The 16,864-nt window shown below is 41.0% G+C and overlaps 1 protein-coding gene across 10 annotated transcripts in view; it reads right to left on the reverse strand.

Annotated features, from left to right (window-relative positions):
* LDB2 (LIM domain binding 2) overlaps nucleotides 1-16,864 on the reverse strand; it is a 373,888-nt gene that overhangs the window by 236,171 nt on the left and 120,853 nt on the right. For all 10 annotated transcript variants that reach the window (XM_045075893.1, XM_004773398.3, XM_004773397.3 and 7 more), the window contains exon 2: nucleotides 143-245. In XM_045075893.1, the coding sequence (XP_044931828.1) occupies nucleotides 143-245 (103 nt within the window). The remainder of the gene's footprint in view (nucleotides 1-142; nucleotides 246-16,864) is intronic.

Below are 16,864 nucleotides of genomic sequence, written 5' to 3' on the forward strand. Positions count from 1 at the left end.
GCCCTGATGGGAAGCAAGAACCTCCTCAGGATGGGAGGTGTTACTGTCAGACTGTCAGCCCTGTGCTATTCTCCGAAGACCCCTGTGGTTTTCTTACAGGCACAAAAAGAAGAAATATGAGAAAAATAAACTTCTTTCTTACTGTATCGCTTTGGTCCATCTTCCAAACAAAATGAAAGGGTTAATGTGGCGTCGTCTTCAAAAAACTCGGTGGCAAACGCGTCCCACCAGAGGTTGTCACTATCCTGCAAAGAGACAGATCATTTATTTAACAGGCAAGAACAGAAACTACCTCAAAAGAGGAAAAGGAAAGCAAAAAGAAAGACAAACCCAGCCACCACTTGCCTGTTACTCAGCATATGTGTGTGGGTGTTCTAGAAGGCGGGTGGGCGAGCGTGTGGTCACTCCTCAAATTAATTGCCTCAAATGGGGACCGAATTCCAATTCAACAAATGAGTGAAAGCGAACTGAATGAAAATTAATTCTCCAGGACATATTTGGAGAGATTTAATAAATGTACTTTGGAACACAATGTGACATTTCTTAACAAAAAGGGTTTACATTTCATGTAAAATGCATTTAACTTCTTTTTGGGCACTCTTTCTCTCCGCTCTTTTCAGAATTTGATTTTACAAACAGAAACCACCATATCACAACCGGTTAAGGAGAGTACATTTTTAAAAGATAATCAGTTCAAAAAGGGGGTGTGTGTGACTTGTAGCCCCACCCTATGCAAACGTCCTATAAGATACAGATATTGCCGCAGACAGAAGATACATAACTGTCCAGGGTTGTACAAACACCCATCACATGCATATGGATTGTTCTCGAGGATTGTTTTAAGATTATAGGCAATCTTGTTGCCTTGTTATTAACATGATCATTAAAAATAGAGCAGTTCAGCAGAATGCAAACTATCCATGTGAACTCTGTTTGTCATGGATTGAGTGTCTCCTGTTCATCCAGAAAACGCTTTGAAACTGTCCCGGTTTAAAGCAGTTAAAATCACTGTTAATCATTTGGGGGGGACAGGGGCTCCTATCAGAGTGAATCAGGAGGGTTACGCCAAGCATCATATTCTAAAAGGGGGCATCACAGCTGCCCTTGTGCTTTGCATTTTGCCCCATGTACCCCCAAATTCTTAAGCACAGTCTTTTCCCAGAGAATCGCTGATCAGTGCCAAACTTTAAGAGGAGATGTCCTGCAGCTGCCTGTCAGAGGAGGGAGGGGCAGCTTCCCACTCAGCGGCCCCCACTGCCGTGGCCTGGGTGGAGAAACTGCAAGCCTCTCTTCTTCCCATTAAGTTGTTCTGCTTATGAGGACATTAAGTTGTTGTCATTGGCAGGCGTCAGGAATGAGCCTTCAGTCCTGGAAAGAATAATTAAAGGGCCACCAAAGATTGATGCTGTCTGTTCTGGTTTTCAGAAAAGCAACAGCTCAGGCAAATGAATTTTTTCATCTTTTTTTTTTTTTTTTCCTGGCTTCCTCCCAATCACGACACCAAGAACCAATACTTTTCTTGGTAAAATCGAGTAAATATAAAAGCACCCAGGGGTGATTCATGGCTCCACATACAAACTATCTCTCATCCCCCACCCCAAAACAAATATTTATTGAGCACTTATTACATGCAGGCCCTCAGAGCACACAGCTGGTTGAGTGATGGGTCCCTACCCTCAAAGGGCTCAAGCCCAGGAGCAGGAGACACCCAGGTGAAGACTAATAGTCTCCCTCCAGACCCGAGATCACAGCATGAAATCTGGGTGTCATGGAAGCTGTCAGAGTTTCTAGAAACTCTGGGCTTGGTTGGAAGTGGAAGAAGCAGCTGGGGAAAGAAACCCCATTTGAGAGCCTGGGTACACTGGTTTATTTTATTTCAAATTGCTACACAGATGGAAAAAGAATAATAGTTAACATTTATTGGGTGCTTACCACATGCCAAGCATTATTCTAAGTGTTTTATGTGTATTTTCCTCCTTACTCCATACTACCTCCCCCTTTTTTGTTTGTTTGTTGTTGGTTTTGGGTGGGGTTTATTTATTTTGTTTTTGGGGTTTTTTGTCCGTTCTCTCCTGTATAATTTAATTTTTTTGTGAACAGAGGCTCTGTTTTGCTCTAAATGGTGCCGAGCCTATGGTACAACTCAATAGAAGTTGCTCAGCGAATGAATGAATGAATGAATGAAGTCACTCCCGTTATGTACTACCCCTCCTTTACAACCTCAGAAACCAAAGCACAGGTGGTAAATGGAACTTGCCAAGTACAGTCAGCCAATAAATAGTGGAGCTGGGATTTCGACTCAAGCCCCTCTGACCTCTGAGCCCCACCCTCTGCCTGACTCCTTTCTCTGGCAGTCTTTGCCAAGGTGGTGGTTAGGACTTAGAAAGAAGGGGAAGGAGAATGAAAAGGGAATATTTTGTCTCAGATTGGTCTCTTTGTCCAGCTCCTTGCTTCCAGCTGCCAGGGACGGTCAGTGTCCCGCCTCGCACGGCAAAGTACCCCATGCGGAATGATGTCAGTGGCGGAACTCACGCCTATTGGCAGCCCTCAGACCCGGGCTTCATCCCAGCTCTTCCCAGCGGTGAGCACGGACAACTTAGTTTACTTTCCTGAGCCTGTTTCCTTACTTGCAAGTTGAGAAAAATAATAACACAAGAGGAATAATTTTCTTGCGGAGTACATGTGACAACAATAACCATAATAACAATTATCTTGCAGACTTGATGTGAGGCGTGAATAAATTAGTGGGTCTAAAGTGCCCAGCAGAATGCCCAGAGCACAGTGAAAATGAATAAATGCCCTTTACCTGCCTCTACCTACCATCTTTAGCATCGTTTTTAAAGGAGGAGGTCTTGCATGTTCTAAAGAACCATATCAAAAATGCCCTTTATAAAAAGCCTGTTGATAAACCAAGCACGTTTCTTCTCATTCCAACTACACGTAATGCATTTACCTGGCAATGACACCTGCCCACAACAGTTAGAACAGGGGTATATCGAATCTCTTTTGCCCTAGTGATTTCTCAAAGGCCTGTGACTAAATCAGATCCTGCACCTGTATCTGCCTGTCATCTGACTCTGGGTTTCTGGCATTCCTGCTAGGAAATGGAGCAGTGAAAGGCAAAATCCCATGGAGAACCCAGGCTGATCCGAAGGCGCTGGGAGCAAAGGAAGGACTCGGACTGAAGTAAGGGTAAAAAGTGTCAGGGAGGAGCCACACAGGGTCCACAGCACCTAGACACTCAAGGGTTGGCGGCGAGAGCTGAGAAAGGCACAAGAAGGAGACATGCCCTTCCATTCAACCAACTGCAATGGAACATAAGATGAGTCAGCATCTCAGGAAATGTCAGAACAGGTGTGGAGGGGGAAGGTTACATCAGGTGACTATATGCACAAAAGAATCCCTTGGCTTTGCTTAGAAGAACATTTCAAAACTAAAAATGAAAAAATAATGATGTGAGACAGAATAGTTTTGCATTTTTAGTTTTGAAATGTTCTTCTAAGATATATATATATATAAATATATATATATATAATATATATATATAAATTTTAATATTATATTATATATTTTATATAATATAAAATATTATATTAAAATAACATAAAATTATAATAATATAAAATATATTATATATAATATTATATATTTATATAATATATAAAAATATATTTAATATTAAATATATATTTATATATATAATATATTATATATATTTTATATATATATTTTTGGAGTTAGCTGATGAATGAATGAATGAATGAATGAATGGAATTCTTTAGCGTACCATCACAGACCCAACTTAAGAAACTCACTCTAGGGGGTGCCTGGGTGGCTCAGAGGGTTAAGCCTCTGCTTGCGGCGCAGGTCATGATCTCAGGGTCCTGGGATCAAGCTCTGCATCGGGCTCTCTGCTCAGTGAGAGTCGGCTTCCTCCTCTCTCTCTCTTTGCCTGCCTCTCTGCCTACTTGTGATCTCTGTCTATCAAATAAATAAATAAAATCTTTAAAAAAAAAAACTCACTCTACAAAGTTTTCCAGACACCTTGATTGTTGCAATCCTACTTTGTCTCTTGGCTGATATTTCTCAAATGGCACACCAATTTTTTGGATGCATTTTAAAATTATAATTATCAACTATCCCCAGATACTCCTATGTAAAGCTTTTGAATTAGTCTTTAGTTAGGAGAGGATAGGTGTTTATGTAGGAAAAGGAATAAAAGGAGTAACGCTTTGACAAAAAATTGCTGTGAAGTATGGGTCAGTCTTATGTTGACTGTGTGTGAAGGAAGCAGATGATGGAAAAAACACATGCGTCAGGGGCCCTGGGTTAACAGTTGTACCCAGAACTCACTATTTTCTAAGGGCTTTACATGAGTTGTACCCTCTTACATTCACAACTATCCAAGTTGCTACTAAGGGGTAGAGCAAGCAGCCTTATGGAGAATTGATATCTTTAACCTCCATGTCACAGTGACTTCAACATGTGAATCCTGCCTCTTATTAGCTGGAGGACCTCAGTGAAGTCACCTGACTTCTTTGCATCTATTTGCTCATGTATCAAGTGGGAGTAATAATTTCCGTGCACTCTGAGGACGTAAAAGTAACTGCCTAGCACATAGTAGCTGTAAAATAAATGGCAGTTATTACTCATTATTGTTTCATTTAACTCTTAAAATAGTTACAAATAAAGAATCCAAATTTCAGAAACTTCAAACTTCTCAGTAAAGATCGGACAGCTAGAAAGTGGTGGTAAATCTGAAGTTCACTTACAAGTCTGTCTAACTCTAGTCCAACTTTTAAAGTTGATTTTATTTTTCAGCAAAACTATGAGCGAGGACACAGTTCTATTACCTGCCCCCACACCCACACAGCCTCCCACATTATCAATACCCCCTTGTTACAACTGATGGACCTACTAGTCCATGATTTCCTTCAAATAATTCTATTTAAAAAGTGATTTTTCACCTTAGGTTGAAGGTGATGGTAGTTCACAAGTGTAGAAGAAGTGGCCAGAAATGCCTAGAGAAAATTCTGCCAGAGCAGATCTCTGATTCGGGCATTTTCAGATTTTGTTCCCTTTCCCCCAGCTTCGTGTGCTTGCTCTGAAAATCCACTTCCTTTTTATACACGTCTTGCCTCCATTTTGCTGCCTACTTGAGTTCCTGAGATCAGTTAGGCAATTTGATAGGAGACATTTGCATAATGATGAGGCTAGGTGTTCAGGCTGGCTGAAATGCACCTACAAAGGCTTCTGTGGAACCAAAGAAGAAACCTGTGGCAGAGGTCAGACAGTCCTGGGTGGTAGAAGCTCAGTTCTGAGCTCACAGCCACCTCATGAGCTGTGGGGCAACAGTAACAGTTCAGCCCCTCCATTGTTCAGCTTTAGTCATCTCAAATGATATGAGCCTTGCAAAGGCTACAGGTGCTCTGCTTGGCCACATGGAAGAAGAGCAAGGGGCCAACGGAATTAAAAAAAAAAGGGGGGGGGACCAGTGAACATTCGGCAGTTGTACCCACAGGCTAGGCTCCCCCACCTCTTGACTGTAAACCTTGCGCCTCCATCTTTGGAGAAATGGAAGAACCACAAAATTCCCAGTTTTCCTTCCAAAGCAGGCAACATAGTCAAGGTTAGCAAGCCAACCAACCAGTAAGAGGCTGCATGAGTAAAGTTGCCAAGTTGTTTTGCAGCAAGGACTCCAAAGAGAAGCTCACCAAGTCTGAAGTTTGAGTGGGGATGAGGCTCAATCCCCTCAAATCAAACTGACTTGGAGATTAGCCAAGGAGTGCCTTGAGAGTGACAAGTAGGTCAAGATCAACATTTTGGGACTTCCACGTCAGGGTTATGGTGAATGACCTCCAAAAAGAACCAAAGACCTGAGGTCTGATTCCTAGATGTGTGGGAATGGGTGTGCAAGTCTGTTACTAGCAGTTATAATAGGCGTGACATTTGGAATATATGCTGTAAAACATTCCCTCCAGGAAAAGCCATTCTTACCACACTGAAAAGGGCCCAGCATCGTCAGTTTTCTTGTGTAGCCAAGGGACCTTGGGCAACTTATCTCTCTGAACTAAGGGTTCCTGGTTAACCCTCAGCTGCCTGCCTCTCTTTGCATATGTTGCTATTTGGACTTCAATGCATAGTACACCCCAAGTTACAGGTTTTGCTCTCCTCTTCCACTGTCATCTGTGCTAGGAAACCTTGAAAACTCTACCCCCATTAGCACGTGAATCAAATGATAATTGAATCACTGCCTTATAATCCTCCAGTAAACTAGGAGATACTTAAAGGAGGGACAAGGCATCAGGCTTGGCTCCACCCTCAACAGAGCTCCCAGCTATGGATTACCCAATAAAGGAGTAGAAACATGGAATGAGCCAATGGAGAGTCTATACCCATATACCTCCTCAAGTGTTGTGGGAGCCTTGAGAGTCTGCACTCAAAGGCCGGGGAACCAGGATGGTGTTCAAGCTAAGCCCTCTCTCTGTTTCACTTTCCATAAGCAGATGCACCACCCGTGCACGTGAGAAGTTCACATGGAGACAAGAATTTTCAAAATGATCTCACATCCATGTTGCTATGCACCACCTTTTGGGTAATTTTCTTGTCCTTTTCAGCAAAATGTTGGTTAAATGACTATATTTCACTGACTGTAACTTAAGGAAGTGAGGTTTTACTTTATTAATCTTTTAAAATAGAGAGTAGAAGATAATGTGAAGACCCATGGGCCCATTATCTAGCATTAACAATTATAAAAATTCTTATTTTTCTTTTTTAAAGGAATTAAAAATTATAAATAAATATAAATGCCCTGGATCCCATATCCTGCTCTGTTTTTTTCCTCCCCTCCCCTCCCCCAGGCTCCCATCAACAACTGTCTTGTGGAATTCATTTGGCTCTTCCTACCCCATCTTTTATATTTATACACACATAGGATGCCATTCATATGTGGTCTTATTTTATGTTTTTAATATTTTATTTAAACGCTTTCATACGGGGTGCCTGGGTGGCTGGGTGGGTTAAAAAACCTCTGCCTTCGGCTCAGGTCATGGTCTCAGGGTCCTGGGATCAAGCCCCACATCAGGCTCTCTGCTCAGTGGGGAGTCTGCTTCCTCCTCTCTCCCTGCCTGCCTCTCTGACTACTTGTAATCTCTGTCTTTCAAATAAATAAATAAAATCTTTTTTAAAAAAGTGCTTTCATACATTAAGTTCCTCTCTTTAAACTTGCCTTTTTTTTTTTTTTTTTCATTCAACATTGCTTTTTGGAGACCTATGTATTTTATATATTAGGACTTCTTCCTTTATATAAGCTACATAATAGTGCACTGAATGAATATAATATATTTTACTTAAGCATTTTGATACTAATTATCTCTAGACAGTTTGTAATTTTTTGCTATTACAACAATGCTGTGATAAGTATCTTTATAATGTCGCTTTGTGTATATGTGTAAGAAGTTCTCTGGAGCATATATCTAACTTGGCTGTACACAGGAAGAGAGTATGTACTTGTCTATATTTTGGCTCTCACACTGAGAGGTCTCTGTGCTTCCAAACTGAAGCCTTCTGGTCTGACTGATGCATGGGTAAAGAAGAAACAAGGTGCATTTCTAAGGAATGTCTTTCCAAGTGGGATCTAATAAGAGGATCAACATAATTATAAAACAGAGTCCAATCTGCCAGGAGAAGGATGAGCATCTAAAAGTCCAAAGAAGATGCAGTAATGGAATAATAATAAACTACTAAATTAAAAAATGAAATTAAACAATTTGCCTATTATTCTCTTAAGGTAGAGTGTATCTCAGGGGTTTCATTAAACAAAAGGAGGATTATTTCTTGATGCTGACACAAGAACGAAAGCATAGGCTCTTCATGGTCCTCCAAATAACTCATGAAACAGAATCAGCATGGGAGGAGGTGGGGATCCGGCTCTGTACACCCTGCCTGCCACAAGGCTCCTGATCGAACCATGCCTTTTCCAAGGAGACAGGTCCTCCCAATGCTTCCTGTCATTTGGTATCTGAGCAGTACACATTTAATGTTGAGTGAATATTAATAAGTAAAAAGTGGATTATTTTCCCAAAGTTGGAAAGTAACAATAGCAGAGAGCAGCCTCCAGGTAAATAAAGATGAAATTAACTCAGCCTAAACACAGGCAGGGGGAGTGGTGTCGATAATTCTCGTATATTTTAATTAGGCAAAAATGCCACAGAAGCTTCTCCACTCCAAACAAGCTCCTGTATGCCTTTCTGTGATTAAAATCCTTGGTCCTTTTGTCCCATCTCACAGGTGAGTCCAAATACCACTGGCAGCGAAATCATATTATCAGGACGAGAGAGGCATTAGGGTCAAATAGCAGAAGAGAGGCTTAATTACATTTAAAAATCCACAAAAGCATTTTCCTTCCATCCCAGATTCTCTCCTGTTCCCATCTCCGTCCCTTTCCACCAAAAACAGGATCCTGGGGCTAGGGCTGCCCCCCGGCATCTGTAACTTAAGCACTGACAGGTTATGTGGGATTTTTGCCAGAGTAATTATTTTTCAATTCAACAATAATGAGAAATTACCATGGCAACCACTTGTCACGTGGCACACATACACCCCCTCTAAAGAATGAAACCATACATAAAGCATCTATTTCTTGAAAAATGTGTTTTTTTATTAAAATAAACTTAAACAGGTCAAAGTGGAGAGGGTGTATGAAGGGGTCTGGAAACAGGAAGATGAGAAGAGCACTGACTTTTCTAGTATCTCGTGGTTCTAGAAAATAACATCTTATGACCCTTCCTCCTAGTACACACACACGGACAGCACTCTATTAATTTGTATCTTACCAGTTCGGTCACTCCCATTTTGTACTTGTCAGCTCACCTCTCTCAGAAGACACTGAAGAAAGAATGAGCGCACTCAAGGACAGAGGCAGAAGCACACTTGGGTCATCCCTTGCTTTCCCGAAATTTCTTTGCCCGTCACACTCCTGTATTGAGACAGGAGACATTAAAGAACCCCAACCTCGTGACTTTCTTTTCATGGAGGCCCCCTCCCATTAAGGGAGAGCAGGTCACTTACATTCTCTAACTGCAATAGTCCTTTCACTTCTTGAATCCCTAGCCACTTTTTCTTCAAACCATGTATCAAACGACTTTTATTCCGAATTAGCCACATTTAATCATCGCAGTCAACAGTTACAGAGCACTGACTATGTACAAGTCACCATTCTGAACAGGTTGAGTAACATAAACCCTTGAAATTTCACAGACAGCCTATGGGATAAATCCTTCCAAAAACCCCATGTTACAGATGTGAAGACTGAGGCACAGAGAAGTTCAGTATATGTTCAGATCACAGAGCTACCAGGTTGCAGAGAGTGCAAACACAGGGACCCTGGCTCTTAAGCTGAGGCTCTTATAACCACTCTATTATATTATGATGTCCCTTCATCCAAAACAATGTTCTTCAAGATCTTTACTATCTTCTTACTTGTTTCAACATCCAGTAGTGCTAAGTGCACTGTTTGGGGCTCTCTCTTGAACAGAGATCCCAAAGCAAGGTTGTCCACATCTGTGCAGTTCTACATGAAGACAGAGGAATAAAAATGATACAGTAATTGTGGGAGCATGTGTTGGACACAAGGAGAGCATTTGAAATCCTCTTTTTATCGTGGGATTTTTTTTTATTATTATTATTCTCATGTCCCCGGGATTATATTTTTCTTTCTCCTTGTCATCTACGATTTTGTTCATTCTTGGCTAAATTGCATCTTATTTAACAAGAAACATTAGCTGTAATTTTAACAGAAATTTTAAAACACCATGTTATCAAATAGTAAATTATCTGTCCCAATAGTCCATCTCCGGGTTCAACTCACAATTCAAGGCTTCCCTTCAGAAAGTGCTCACAATATTTCACTCTTTAGGACACGTGGGTGCTGTCTTGAGAAGGAAGTGTATTAAAACAGAAAGACAAGACTTGGCATCTGGCAGATAGGGCTCTTGAGCAAAAGGTACGTCAGTATCTTTTCTCCCAAACACCAAGGGAAATTCCCCTGCATTTCAATCTTCATCCTTGTCCCACCAAATCATTAACTAATTGTGAACATCCAAAGAGAAATGTTATTTATGATAATCTAAAAATAATGACTAAAATGTACACATATTTTACACACCCAAAGCTGAGCTTTTTGCTGCTGGACTTATCATAACTATGATGAAAGACTCATTTTCTTTTAATTCCTGTAAGCTTTATGAGGGTAAAATCTATATCCATATCTTGTACCTTTTGCAGACAGAGCACAAAATACCTGGCCAAGATGCAACAAATTAGTACTTGATTTTTTGAGTATTTAAATTATATAACTTAACAAAATAAATATGTCTTTTATGAAAACCAAGCATATTTTCAAAACTCTGATGAAAAACAATAGTTGTCTTCTCTTGATGGTTGAACACTTCCACTGTCTTCTCCATTCACATGTCTGGCACACAGGGGTATTAAATATTTAATATGTGAATCAAGGAAAATGCTAAGAGTTTTGCAATGGATTATTTCCTAGTCTTCACAGCATCCTGATCAAATTGGTACAATTTAAATGAGGAAACTGATGCCTCAGGTGGTCACAGATCAAGTAAGAGGTTACACTGGAATTTGATTCCTAATCATTTTGATTCCTGGACATTTCATTCTAACCACAGAACTTCACTGCCTATTCTTATCTGCATTATTCTGGAGAGAAAGAGGACTAACGTTTTCTTCATAATTAAATTTTCTGTTTTCTACTCCAACATGGAGTCATGCATGCACTCTCTAACATATGAAAAATAACATATTGGGGACCCCGTGAAAATCACTTTGAAAATGACACAGCAAGGCCTCACTCTAGAAGCAGGGGTCTCAGGGCACCTGGGTGGCTCAGTAGGTTAAGCATCTGCCTTCAGCTCAGGTCATGATCCCAGGGTCCTGGGATTGACCTCCACCTTGCCTCAGGCTCCCTGCTCAGCAGGAAGTCTGCTGCTTTCTTTGTCTCTCTCCCACCACCACCCCTGCTTGTGCTCTCTCAAATAAATAAATAAAGTCTTGAAAAAAAAATAGCAGGGGTCTCATTGGTGGCCCCTCTGTGGTGGTAAGCCCCATAGCTCCTATTACATTACAGCACCCAGGTTCCAGGGGTCCTGAGACACAGCATAATGTGATGAAGCAGCAACTTCTATGTCTTAAGAAAAGCTCATCAGAAAATCACGTGCAAATTTTCTGTTCCAACATAAACACAGCAGGCAGGAAAACATTTCTGGAAATACTTGCAAGATGCAAAAGCTTGTTTCTGTGACCTGCCCAACTGCATAAGAATCAAATGAAAGAGTAACTCGTGGAGTCACCACTAAAAACTGGAAGAGACTGGGCCAAGATTGAGGCATCAGGGAGCCACTGGAAAAGAAAATTCAAGTTTTTCCTTCTTCTACTTGGGAAAAAAAGAAAAGATTTTTGTTCACAAAGATAAATAGAAGAAAATGAACATACTCAGAAGCTAGGTTTATCTTGACCATGGTTGAAGGTTTCCATTCTTTTCTCCATTTTCACACCTGTTTACCAGAGGATTTAGATTCTCCGTAATTTACCAGTGACTCCCACGCCTGTACCACGGCTCTCAGTATCTCCCTAGGACTCCAGAACTGTGGCGCCAGCTGCCTAACCAGTTGCCCCACTGGGGAACCAAAGAGACATTGCAGATGCAACATGATGGAAGCCAGCCCCAGCCCCATTTCCACCCCCCACCAGGCTTCTTCTCTCCAGTCTTTTCCTTCTCAACAATGTAATGCAAGTTTCTCAGTCTCCTAGACCCACCTTTTAGGATACATTCTTGATTCCTCTCTTTTCCTAAGCCCACGCTTCTATTCTGTCAGCAACTCCCATGAATCTACTTTCAAAATTCAATGGAACCCATGCACGCTCCTCTCTCTCTGCCACCACCGCTCATCTGGGCCTCCTGTAACTCCAGCCTGGACAAGAGTAATTGCTTCTTTGTCCTTCTCTACACCAGAACTCTGACTTCCCTGAAGCCTAGGCTCCAAAAGAAGCCTGTGTGACCTTGAAACAATGCCACTGGTTGCACCACTCCTGGTTAGAGCCCTCCCATGGCTCCTCATTGTTGCTTTCACCATGGAGCACACTAAGTCTGCACATAGTCTTCCTTTCTGGATTCAATTCACTTCTGAATTGTGGATCCAGGCCCTTACCACAGGGACCTTGCTTCTACGCTGGGGCCACACTCCCGCTCTGCCATAGGTCCCTTTGCATTAACTATTCCTTAACCAAGTGGATGACTTTGCTCTACTTGGCCTGGCTTTTTTTCCTTGTCATTCAGATCTCAAATTCCTGGTCATTTTTTAAAGATTTTATTTATTTATTTGACAGAGAGATGGAGAGAGAGAGTACAAGTAGGCAAAGCAGCAGGCAGAGGGAGAGGGAAAAGCAAGCTCCCCACTGAGTAGGGAGTCCAATAGGGTCTTGGTCCTAGGACCCTGGGATCATGACCCAAGCCTACGGCAGCCATTTAACCAACTGAGCCACCCAGGCACCCCTATTCCTGGTCATTTTTGACCCTGCAATCTACAGGATCCAGCTCACTCTCACATCAGTCAATGTTTTTCCTCCAGGAAGCACTTATCACTAGATTTTTAAAATTTGTTGGGGTGCCTGGGTGTCTCAGTCATTAAGTGTCTGCCTTTGGCTCAGGGTCATGATCCCAGCATCCTGGGATCGAGCCCCGCATCGGGATCCCTGCTCAGTGGAAAGCCTGCTTCTCCTTCTCCCACTCCCCCTGCTTATATTCCTTCTCCTGCTGTGTCTCTCTCTGTCAAACAATAAATAAAATCTTAAAAAAAAAAAAAATGAAATCTGTTTATTGTCTTCCTACTTCCTAGAAAATGCAAGTCGTTGGGTGCATAGGATCCTGTTGCCCGCTTTCCCACAGAACCAGGCACATATTGGGGGCTTCATAAACAACAGAATAAATGAATATACCAAAAATGTGCTAAACAAACAAGAAAAGAGAAAAGATAAATCTATTGAGGAGACCACATTAATTGCTTCCACAGGGCCGCCATTCTCAGACTCAGACTTGTCATAGCCCAGTTGACTGCAACTACATAATAGAGTACCAGGAACTTACCAGAATCTTTATGCACTTTAATTTTTTAAATAAATATATGCCATGAATTAAAAGCATTAAAAATATTTATGCCCTTTGACTCAGTAATTCTATTTCTGGGAATCCATCCAAAGGACATAATCCAAAAATATGTAAATGCTTTATACACAAAAATATTCACCATAGGAGCATTCATAACAGCATAAAAACTAAAACAATGTGCCGCCCTGCGAGAGAGGAATGATTCAAGAAACCATGAGAAGTCCATGAGAAGGAAAAGGAGGAATCTTTAAAAATAATGCGCGTCCATGGTTTATAATGACACAGAGGCATTCTTATGTTCTGATGTAAAAGGAAGAAAGCAAATGGAACAGAGAGCAGGACAGCATGGCGGAAGCAGAGTGTAGAGTCGAAATGGCCATTCTAGAGATTTGGGGGAGGATGGACTATTTGATAAGCAGGATTGAAACAACTGGCTTTTTACATGGAAAAAATAAATAAGTTTGATTCTACATCACATAACCAAACGCAAGTTCCAGATGGATTAAACATGTCCATGAAGAAAAAATTTTCAAGCCATTAGAAGGTAGGAGAATATTGCGTATGATCTCAGCACAAGGGAAACTTTTGTCAACAGCACACCACAAGAACAAATAATATGAGAAACAAGCCATCCATTTGAATATATCAAGATATAAACATACCATACGACAAAAGACACTGTAAACAATGCTATAGCCTAGGTGACAGGCTGGGAGAGAGTTAGTAACTAGAATGTATAATGAACTGTAAAAATCAGAAATCATGTTGGATCACTGCATCACACACCTGAAACTAATATTACACCATATGTTAACTAACTGCATTAAAATAAAAACTTTTTTGAAAAATCAGAAATCAATCAAATATAAAAGTACAAAGGATGAAAAACTATCATTTCCAGAAAATGGTCAATAAAGCTATGAAAGGATCTTCTATTTCACTTGTTATCGAGAAAAGGTAAGTTAAAATAGCCACTGCACACACATGTCATTGTGGAAATATCAAAAAAGTGAACACACATGGTAGGTTCCTCTCCACATGGTGCTGGAGAGGTGGGGACATGGGAAACTTGTGGATGGTGGTCACTTCTCACTTCTCTTGGGTCCACAAGACCTGGATCCACAAGCCCCAGGGCACAGGAGGCAGATTCCAGCCTGCTTACCTACTCAATACCCACCCTACTCGAGGATACTGAAACCTGACAAACTCTACCCTTTACCCTGTATCTGCAATATCCTCCTTATCCCACATTCCCCTACTCTGTCCCAATCACCTGTATTCATCCAATTCTCCCATCCAGCTGGAAGACCCACAAGGCCTTCCACCTACTAAAAAGTCTCCATTTTATAGACAGAGATACCTTATTTTTTTTTTAATTTTTCAACTCATACAAACTTCATGCTGACTACTCCTCTAGTACTATATTTTTATTTTATTTTACATGATGCCTAGTTATTATATTTTTCACGTCTTAGCAATTCAGCTCCAGACTCCGTGGGCAGATACATTATCTCCTTTGGGTGGCTCTTTGTATTTCCATTGTTTACCTGGCACACATTTATTGTATGTTTAATTATGAACTGAGCACTGTGCATTATCTACTTCAAGCATTTGAACATTTCCAGGCAAGCTACTGTTATTATCCTCATTTTACAGGTGGAAAAACCAAAGCTCAGAAAGCAGCTTCATCTTCCCAATCACACATCTGAAAAGTGCTGGAGACAAGTGTTCAAATCCATGTCATCAGATTCTAGAATCTGTCCCTTTTAACTGATGGGAGAGAGACAGAAAGGATTGTGGGAAAATATCAATAAGTAGAGGTCATATGTAAGACTTGTGCATGAATGTTCATGGCTTTATTATCCTCAACAGGCAAGAAATGGAAACAATCCAAATTTCCATAAACTGATGAACAAATAAATAAACCAAATGTGGTATCTTCATGTGATGGAGTACTATTTGCAAAGAAAGGAGTGAAATTTTGATAAATGCTTTAACAGATACCTGGAAAACATTATGCAAAGTGAAAGAAGGCAGAAACAAAATGCTGTATATTGTATGATCCCATATATTGTATGTATTATATGATGCCCTGTATCACATGATTCTGGATATCAAAATATATAATGTATACACAAATAAATTTATATGTACGTATGACTCCATAAAATATATGTAGTATCCAGAATGCTGACTGCACCACTTAGTAGCTGCGTAATCTCGGGCAAATTACTTAAGCTCTCCATGTCTGTTTCACCCCGTGTAGAGCTATCTCACTTCTCATTGTGAGGATTAAACTAGATAATGCATGGACCAGTGACTGGAACAGAGTAAACATCCACTAGAGAGCACTATTGTTAAGTGGTGGGAAAAGTCCCAAGGCCAAGGCTGCCGTGAATATTAAATAGGATTTATCAGTAATGCCGCTATGGTGCGACCTGCATACTTTGCAACCAGACAGCCTGGGTCTGGACACCAAGGCCAGCCCTTTTTTTGCTCTGTGAGTCTGGGCAAGGGACTCAGTCTCTGTTGCTTTCTCTGTGAAGATAGGAACAATAATGGTAACTAATCGTAGAGCTGCTACAAGGTTTAAATGAACTAAAAGAACTTAGCACGGTGACTGGCACACAATTAGCACTGGTTAGCTTTTGTCCATCATTATAGTTCTGGCCATCAATGTTAGCTGGCATAAAAGATACCCAAGATAAAGTTCCCTGTTCTCAGAAAATGAATAATCCAATTAGCTAGTTGGTTCAGTGGATTACAAATAAGACACCCCCCTCAGTGTATCTCTCTCATAAGACTGAAAACTCCATGAGGGTGGGATCACTGTTTTATTTTTCACTGTGTCCCTCGTGCCTTACATAATGCCTGCCTGGGAAGAGTGAGAGTACCCATCTATGAAAGTGAGTTTTCTCGCAGCCTGATGGGAGCAAAGTCTCTATTTTGCACGCCAACCTCAAATCCACAGTTGCATGTGGTTGGGGCTAATTTGCATCTCAGTATCTCAAAAAGCTCTGCTTTTAGCTATCCGATTTTCTTCCTTGTCAACTAGAGATCAAAACTTGCAAGGCAAAGAGAGCTTTAGAAAACTGGTCTCTCTGCCAGCTCCCAAATTTTGTCCGGCAGCATTTTCACTTTCCCCCATCCATCTCCATGGGAGGCAAGAAACTGGGTTCTAATTCTAATCCTGACACTTTGCTGGGTGACTTCAAGCAAATACAAATCAAATAATCTGGCAAAATATGCCTACACTATGTGCTTACACCTCAGTTTCTCTATTTGTCAAATAGAAGGATGATTCTAAGGGTACTTTCAAAGGCATCCTTCCAGAACACTGCTTTCTTCAGGGATGTATTGTTCACTGAAAGCACCTGCCCACCATCGCACTCTTGCCTTTAGGAAAAACATTTTTGGCGGATCTTGATCTGGGCTAAAATGGGGCAGCATCACTACTAAAGGAGGCAAAAGGGAAGATTTCTCATGCTGGCACCTTCCAGGATTCAAAAATAGTCTCCATATGGATGGCAAATGGATTTCAACCCAAGTAGCCTTTCTAATGTATTGATGGTGGTTACCTAGGATGCTGAATTCATTCATACCTCCAAAAAATATGCACAGAGCACCTACTGTGTGCTAGACGATGTTCTAAGCATTAATGATAAAGCAGTGACCAAA

The sequence above is a fragment of the Mustela putorius genome, unplaced genomic scaffold (assembly GCF_011764305.1).
Source record: "Mustela putorius furo isolate JIRA1106 unplaced genomic scaffold, ASM1176430v1.1 tig00000083_pilon_pilon_pilon, whole genome shotgun sequence".
Classification (NCBI taxonomy): Eukaryota; Metazoa; Chordata; class Mammalia; order Carnivora; family Mustelidae; genus Mustela; species Mustela putorius.